Source organism: Quercus robur, chromosome 9 (assembly GCF_932294415.1).
Source record: "Quercus robur chromosome 9, dhQueRobu3.1, whole genome shotgun sequence".
Classification (NCBI taxonomy): domain Eukaryota; kingdom Viridiplantae; phylum Streptophyta; class Magnoliopsida; order Fagales; family Fagaceae; genus Quercus; species Quercus robur.
This window is the reverse complement of record NC_065542.1, coordinates 44,558,340-44,567,649: the sequence shown is the minus strand read 5'-3', so window position 1 is coordinate 44,567,649 and position 9,310 is coordinate 44,558,340. Positions and strand designations below refer to the sequence as shown.

The window sequence follows — 9,310 nt, the reverse complement described above, 5'->3', positions numbered from 1 at the left end:
CACTTCAAGAATGACAATAATGCAAAAGATCTTTTGAAAAGGGTTATGGTATGGTCGATTGACTTTTAAAATTAATTTATTTTAATAATGAGTTTTGAAAATGTTAAGAGTGAGAATTAGCAGTTGCACATATAAATTGTGCCTTCAATCAAGCCTTGCACTAGTGGTCAGAATTAGCAGTTGCACTAGTGGTCAAGCCTTGTTGCAATGACAAGTGCCTTTCACCAAAAGTTGTTGTGGGTTCAACCTTAACCACTCCGAAACCCCACAAATAGTGAAAGTTTTGTGCACTTAGTACTACGACCTTGCAGCCAGTTGTATTCCTTCATTGAGAAACATACTCGTTTTAGGCAAGTATTAGATTCAATGTTTTGAAAAAAAAAAGTTATTATCAGATACATTTTCAAATTTTCAATTGCATTGGGTTTTGATTATAATTATTGCTCTATTTGTAGACACATAGATATCATTGTTATATCAAACCTCTTGAAGCATTGGAAGGTGAAGATTCCAGGAAAAGAAGGTAGACCGCTTCTTCATCATGCAGGGCTTGTTCAAGCTTTATCAGCTCATTTTCTGCTTTTTCCTACTTTCAATTTCCCATTGTGTGATTGAGCTCTAACATATTATTATGGAAGAAAAAATAATGTATAATTGGAATTTGATAGTTCAAATAGTGTAAAAATACCCTTGAACGATTAGACCCCCAATTTACAAATTAACCAATTCAAGCTTTATGTCAAACAACTAGTGTGCGGAAAATGAACAAAAGCTATAAAACAGAATTGGAAAACAATCTAAGCCAAATTAAAATCACAACCCACAGCAGATAATAAAAGACGAAGATAAGAGGGAAGGAAGATGCAAACACAAAGATAACACGCGATGTGTTACTGAAGAGGAAATCGAAGCCCTTGGTGTAAAACCTCTCCGCCGCCCTCCAAGCGGTAAACAATCCACTAGAAAATGTAGTTGGGATACATGGACATCAATAGACCCTCTAAGCCTAATCTACCCAGTGCACCTAAGCCCTCCAAGCTTCTTGCTCCAACGAGGTTACGCCGAACCTTTTTCTTTTCTAGCTTCCCGGATTTCGCTACTTGACCATAGCATCAACCAATGTAAATTGATTCCTTCCTAACTGCTTCCCAGAACACCAAACAGCCCTCTCACAGTAATGAATATGGTGAGAACAAGGTTTTGGTAAAATGCCTCTCAAGGGTTTGACAATGGAGAGGAAGAGAGTTGAGGAATTTGAAGAGACTCTTATGTAAAGATTGTAGATGAATCAATCTTGTTTTACTCTAAGGTTTCTCTCTCAAAATTCTCTCTGGAACCTCTCTTTCATTTGTGGGTATGAGGGGTATTTATACTGGGGTGAGAAGAGAATGTGAAACGTCAGGTTTTACAAAACAGGGGTGGCTCGCGGCTTGGCCTCGCGACTTGAGTAAGTCGCGAGATCCAGTCACGAGATAACTGTATGGCCAGTTGTCCTATTTTGTCCTGTAGTGCTCCAGCTAGCATGACTGTTCACCTTCTGGCATGCTTGGCACGTGTGCTACATCTGGCGGCTTGCAGCCGCGAGTCACCCGTGAGATCAAGCCGCGAGTCTCTGTTTTCTTGCACACTCTTGAGCATTCAACACTTTATCTCACTCACTACCCTTACAACAAACCCACCTAAATACAAGGTTACTAAATGCTGAAATACAAGCAAATTTGGCACGGAATAAAGCCAATAAGATGGTTGATTAAATTCAACCTTACAGAATTATTTATAATAAAAACAAAATATGAAATGTAAAAACCTTGTTAGTATACCACATAGATTCTCGAATGACACTTTAAGCTTGTTGGCCTTTGCTTCTGCTTCATTCATTCTGACTTGTAGCTTTTCCAACAACATCTTCTTCTCTTGTACCTCCTCTATGGATTTTCTAGAAAATACTCCAAGGAATATGTGTGTGTGTCCACACAATAATCAATGGAATTATGACTATTAGTAAGCAAACTGAGATTTCTTGATGAAGCTCGTCAACATTCGATGCAGAAGATGCATTTGCTTCAACACCATATGCATGAGAGCCAGAAGATGCATCGACCAGGGAAAAATTGATAAAGAGATAAATAATGTAAGTTGGACTTACATTTGATATCCATCTAAAGTGTGAACCTCCTTCAAATTCAGGATCCTTTGCTGAAAAGCAACTGCTTTTCCCATTTCATAATCTCTAACAAGAACTTGCTTCTTAACATCACCCTGGAAGGTTGAATCCTAGACTTGAAGTTGCTACTTGTCATTTTTATGTCTACGCAATAAGCATGCAAAATATATCAGAAACTTTTGTAGTACCAAACATGATTGTTACACATAACTTGTCATGTGTTTTCTTCTTAGTTTTGTTTCTATATATTTTTGTTTTAATGGTAAAACTAATTAGCTTGCATGAATATACAGATATATGCTGTCTCCATAACCATAAGGACATTGGTAAGCTAGGAGTATTTTGCATTTAAGTACTTTTTGTTTAGTTCATTTTCACTAGCTTAAGTGCTAAAGGTTTAATTCTTGCTTTTTTGTTTCAACTTTCGTATAATTCGTTAATGCAACCTTTTTGCAGCTTGGTTTCGTGCTTCTAGCTTTGATATGGGAATATAACTTCCCACCTTTCATGCTTCTGATAATCGTAATACTGAATGATGGTATTATTTCAAAGAGCCTCTTGCAAATATTTCTTTCTTTTTTCTATTACTTAGCTGGTATTCTTGGCCTCGCTTTCTTTCTAAAGAAACTAAAGAGTTTGTAAAAAATATATAATAAATTAGTTTGATAAAGATTTGAATGATAGATTTTTGTTTTTTGCATTATATGGGAAATGTGATCAAATTCTGTTTGTGATTTGTATTAGGGACCATCATGACGATTTCAAAGGACCGGGTAAAGCCATCTCCAATGCCTGACAGTTGGAAGTTGAATGAAATATTTGAGACCAACACTGTCATTGCCACATATCTTGCTTTGGTTACCGTCTTAAAAGGGTGGATAACTTTCTTTTCCGTGCCATTTCTTAGTGTGATTGCAAATTTTTAATAGAGAGAACTATGTATTGAGCTGTGGATATTTAAGCCTTGATTGGCAGAAATTTTATGTTTTGTTAGGTGACTCCCAGAAAAGAATGGTACTTGACATATTTTTTTATATCAAAAGCTTATGTGTCTCATATTATTTGGAGTTAAGATCATTTCACTATATTGTCAAAAGCACTCATTTGGTGTTATGGAGAGGAATAATTTATTGAATGCAATGCATCTATAGGTTACGTTGCTGTTCTGAATGTAAAGTTTATAGGAATTTTGAAATGGATGTAGCATCACATGTATGGTGTCAATAAAATCCTTGGGATAGATGTGAGTAATCGCATTAACTGATGCTTTGCTTTCTTCTTGAGTTATTGTTGTGATTTTTTTTTTTTTTTTCTTTTTGCTTAACATGTTTATGTTGCTTATAGTTTTCCTAAAAATAGTCACAGGTGAAAATCTTGAGGTAATCCAATCCCTCTCCCTATTATTGCCAACAAAGAAAAAACAAGGGTAAATGTGAGGCGAGAGTCAATTTCTATGAATTACAATGAGCATAAAAATTTTAAAATTTCATATTCGAAAATAGTGTATATGTGAATTTAAAATGATCATTCATATGCATGTCATTTATATAACTTAGCAATAATGCTAGCTAGAAGGCATAACAATATAGGAGCTGGTGATTCCAATTAATTTAAGACTGAATGCGGCAAAAGCTACTTCCATGAGGAGGACCATTTATGAACATGTATTTATTATAATTTAGAGCTAATAGTATAGGTTTTAGTATTGGCATTGGGGTAACACAAGAGCTCAATCAATTAAAGTTAAAAAAAAAAAAAAAAAAAAAAAAAAAAAAACCCAATGTTCACATCTACCCCACATAAAAGGAGGCCAAGTAGTTAAAAAAAAAAAAAAATTACAAAAACATAAACACAACTTTTTCCCTTAAAAAGTTCTAAAAAGCTCATTTGTAGAAAAGAACAAAAACTGTGAGCTTTAAAAAAAAAAAATAAAATAAAATAACTCGAGTGTTTAAAACTCGAGATTCCCAGTGGAACTCGAGTATTTAATTCTCGAGAACAAAAGAGCATCAATGCTCTGTTTAGTCTGAGAGGTTGCTCTGTTTCCTCTGTTCATTCCTGAAACTTGAGTTCCACTGGGAATTTTTTTGTTTTTATTTTTGTTTTCCTCTGCTCATTCCTGAAATCATTCACTAGGAATTTCTTTATTTATTTTTTTCCTGGTCACGCAGACAAACCAGAAACTGAAACGTGTGCATGCACTTGTTGAGAAACAGAGATAAAGAAACTGAGAATGTAATCCATAAACACTCATTGAGAGGCAGAGAAGCTGAGAATGTAAATGCACTTAAATTACATCAAAACGCGTTCTCAGTACGCACGAAACTATAGAAACTTTTACGCTCTCTGCATAAACATGGTTTTACAATACAATTGCACTTACATCGCAGCAAAAGGCATTCTCAATATCAACATTCTAAACATGCCCAACCACGCTTAATTTGCAGTTCTAACCATACTACTCAAATCACAATCTTCATAGAGGTACATTGAATAGAGAATTACAAGTACTTTCAACAAAATCCAAAAAGTTCACATAGAGCCAATACAACATAGTCACTTTTCCTAAGATCGGTGGTCCGCACGATAAAAACATCGTCCATGGAAGCATGCCTGAAAAACGTAGAGTAATCACGTTAGGAGAGAAGATAGTAAACATTAGGTAAACATGGAATGAACAACAAATATTTAACCGATGCATAAGTATTTGCCATCTGCCTACCTACCTAGTGTGGAACATGACCGCTTGTGGAAGCACCACGGGACTACGGACATTTTTTGCGATTATGCCCGGAAGCATGACACAGTGCACATGTCTACTTGGGTTGACTCTCTATCAAATCTGCGTCCTCCCTCTGCCATCCCGGTCCTCGGTCCTTATTCCTTACTCCATCCATCTCATTCCTTATTCTTGACTTCACTGGTCGGCCTTTAGCCCGCAACAATTCTGGATTAGACAACCACTTTGGCCCTATGGGATCCCTCCACAATGACTGCGACTTAGGAACCACAAATGCATGCTCATAAGTGTTAATGGCATTGTTCAAACCATAACATGGGTGAATATATGTGATCGAATCAATATGTAAATAGTCACATACTCTAATTGCATGTGAACATGGGATCCCTATGTTTTGCCATTTCCCACAACTACATGTTCTTTCCTGTAACAGAACTTCATAACTGTGGTTTCCCCCTCCTGCGCTACACGTGTTGAGTTGGGTAACTACTTGAAATATCAGCTCTTCATTGCTAAATGGCTTAAGATAGTGTTTCTCAGATTTACACTTATTTCCATCCCACATGGAGAAGGCATATTCACTCCATTTCTTACCCTCTGAGAACTCAAAATGGTATTCTTTGTGACGGTCGTGGAAATATTGAACAAGTTTGTTCCAAGTGAACTCAACCAACGCGGCAATAGAAAGGCCCCGTGCACCTTTCAGTACACCATTGAAGTACTCTGATATATTGGTTGTCATTGCTCCAAAACGTCTCCCACCATCATGTGACTGGGTCCACATATCCACAGACTCGCCCATTAGGTATGTGTATGGAAGATAATCTTGATTCTTTTCCTTGCCATCCTTCCCCGTCACCTTCTTCTTATTTCTAATGGTCTCAATTTCCACCTGCTTAATGGTCTCCATTATGGTATAAAATTTCACTACCTGACTAGCATATCCCACTTTCAATGCCGCTGACTTTAGAGTTGAGTTTTGAAAATGTGTGTTGAAGTTGCTAGCAACATGTCGAAGGCAATATCTATGAAATACCAGTGGTCTTCCATCATCCCTTCTAGGCTAGTTTGCAATGGTGTTTTTGATACCGAGATGTCGGTTAGAAATTATGCAAATGCCTTCGTTAGGTATCACGTGGCCAATCGCATCTCTGAGGCATTGTAAAAACCACCTCCAACTGGACCTTGACTCAGAATCCACAATAGCAAAGGCAAAAGGGAATACCTTGTTGTTAGCGTCGGTTGCCATTGCAACCAACAACTTTCCCTAATATTTACCATACAGATGGGTCCCATCTATACTGATAATCGGCTTACAATATTTGAATCCATCAATGCTTGGACCGAAAGACCAAAACACTTAATTCAAAAATACTGTGTCATCTTCACCGGTGGATGTGGTACGATTGAACACCTGGATAGTCGGATCCTGATCAATATATGTCATTAGCAACTTTTGCAACCTTTGGTAAGACTCTTCCCAATTCCCAAACATCTTCCCAATTGCCTTTTGTTTCGCATCCCATACCTTGTAGTAAGAAGGCTTCTGTCCCTCATATTTCAACTCTATCACAGATTTGAGATGCTTAATTGGGGTAGTGTGATCCTCACATAACTTCTTAAGGATGACATCTGCAATAAAATTACAACTCATCATTCTACCATCATTTCGCACCCCAATCCGTATACACGTGTGAGGACCCTTGTACACGATGACCATCCATAGTCTGTGGAACTTGGGTTTCATGACTGCGCAGACATACCACTTACATGACTCATCCACGCATTTCGCACAATGTTTTGTCGTGATCGACCTACTGATCATAAAGTGTTTGTTTTCCTTAAGGGCACACTTTGTTAATACGCGCTGCACCTCCACTTTATTGGCAAAAGTCAAGCCTTTGCACAAATTCATCCCCTCTCTCCAAGTAGACACAAATGGTGTCTCAATATGTGAAGAATCAACCATATTTTCCCAAGTATTTTCAGAAAATGACAAGGCAGGTGGTGAGTAGGCAGGGATTGTGTTTGTAATGTTTTGGACACTAAGAACATTGTCTGCATTAGGTTCACTACCGACCAATGTCTCATTGTCATCAATGTCCCTCTCAAAGTCCCTAAAGTCCCCTTGTTCAATCTTGTCTTCAATCTCATCTCTATCACCAAAATCTTCACCGTCAATGGCAATACTCTCATCAACATAGTCGTCGTCATCATCATCATCCTCATCCTCATCCTCATCATCATAATCATCATCATCCTCATCCTCATCCTCATCGTCATAATCATCATCATCCTCATCCTCATTCTCATCCTCATCATCATCAGCATGAACATCATCATGCTCTACATGTGGAAAATACTCATATTGAGCATTCGGAACTGTAACTTGTAAACTTGTTTGTGTTTGTTGGATTTCCTCGATACCAACTTCTGCACGTGGCTCCAACTGTATGTACAACTCAATGTTAATTACTTCAAGTATTCTCTCCAACTTGTCAAACATGATCTTCACATGTTTGTCTGCTTCTATCACCATATACTTGTAATTAATCCGGTGCTTCAGGATTTCACTTGGCATACGATAAGTAATTTGTATGTTATGCACAGCAGGATTCTCACACAACTCTTCCATAACCATCATCTTCAATTCGTCAAGGGTCTTTAACCTACGATCAATTTGGGTATAATAGGTCTTTATACCCGGCCCTTCAAATGGCAATCCCTTGTTCGCATTGGCATTCTTCAACGGACCACCGTGGTATATGATTATATCAATTTCAGGCATTGTGAACCTGTTAAAGTCAAGTTACTATGCTAGTTAACAAACATTTTCAAGTTCCCTGATCTAAAAGAAACTTGAAGCAGGTCTTTAACTTTCTAATAAAAAGAAGCGGCCGAGAAATTTTTTTAATTTGCTTTTCATGATACAAACTGAACATTTTTTCCTAAAATTTTGGCTGTAGTATGACTATATTTAACAATTGGACATATACAAATCCATCTGTCCTTCCTATATACAAGAGGCTAATTACAGCAGGATGGTATGAGAGGCAAACACATGTAAAGCAAAAGATAATTGCAAACGCAATTTTTTGTAACACATACAAAATTGCAAAAGATAATGGGGGACTAAATAATTGTAAAAGATATATCATATAATTTTGTAACACAAACACAGCCAAATTTTTTTGTAATACATACAACCCCCCCCCCCCCCCAAAAAAAAAGAATTGAGACCTTTTTAGTATTTCCAACATATTTCATGCTTAAGACATTAGTATCAACTGAAATCTCAGTCAACCATTTTATTAGATTCCAAGACTACCTTTAATAACCACATCAGAGTGGACCTTTTAGCCTAATAAACACATAATACACACTCATTACAAATTAAATCTGCTTCAAAATTGTGACTGTTCTCAACAAAAGCCCCTTCGAAAAAGAATAAGAGAACCTCTGCTATTCTGTACAGAGCACTTTGGTAATGATTCCGTGAAAAGTCATTACAAGATTAAAGTCCATAATATTTTTTTCACACGTACACATCTATATTAACCTGTACTAGAAGTAGATAGCGTATTTTCTAACCTTTTATCAAAAAGAAGTAGAGAGCTTATTATTGAACAAAACGGAATATACTAGAACCTTGATTACCTTAAATTTCTAACCTTGCTATTGGACAAATATTTACTTCTTACATGCTTGAAAGTAGGTTAAAGTTGATCTTAAGAGGAATTTCCAATATGCTAAGGCTGGCAGCATGTTTAACCCATTAATCAAATACAAAGAACCATCTGGTAGAAAACTACAACTAATACCCATGGACCGAAAGACACTAAGAACCATTGGAAAGTTTTCTCAATTTAATCAAACACTTTACTCAAACATTATTTAATTCTAATCCATAAACTCATATTTTTGCGAACATTTTTAAAGCACCAAAAAAAAAAAAACCCTTGAAATTTACATATATATCTAATCATCTGCGAATTTTGCAAGCATGGAAATCCAATGAAAGTTATTAATTTAATAGTGCAACATTGAAAAAAGTTACACCAAGTGTAATATGTGCTTATATCTTACATATGTTGGTAAGTCAAAAGCCCAAAATCCTTAGAATAAATAAATTTTGTTACTACTCATAATAAATTAGATAACAAAACTCAAAACAAATAAACTAACGCAGCGTTTGGCAGCACAGAATGGGAACATGAATTGTGATAAGAAGTCAATAAAAAGATTTAAAGACACTAAGAACCATTGGAAAGTTCTCTTAGTGACAAAACCCATAGACAACTAATACCCAACTACAATAACAATCAAATCAAAAAACCTTTACCTGAAATATGAAATTGTTGAGAGGGAAGAGCAGTGAGAGAGGCAATGTGGTGAGTGAGAGTGAG

General features: G+C 36.5%; 1 protein-coding gene across 1 annotated transcript; it reads right to left on the bottom strand.

The window, feature by feature from the left end:
- Positions 1-5,967: 5,967 nt before the first annotated feature.
- Positions 5,968-7,692, bottom strand: LOC126701084 (uncharacterized). The gene is made up of 3 exons (XM_050399223.1): positions 7,240-7,692; positions 6,280-7,128; positions 5,968-6,171 (listed from the first exon to the last, which is right to left on the bottom strand). The coding sequence occupies exons 1-3, from the start codon at positions 7,690-7,692 to the stop codon at positions 5,968-5,970; spliced, it is 1,506 nt and encodes a 501-aa protein (XP_050255180.1).
- Positions 7,693-9,310: the final 1,618 nt, after the last annotated feature.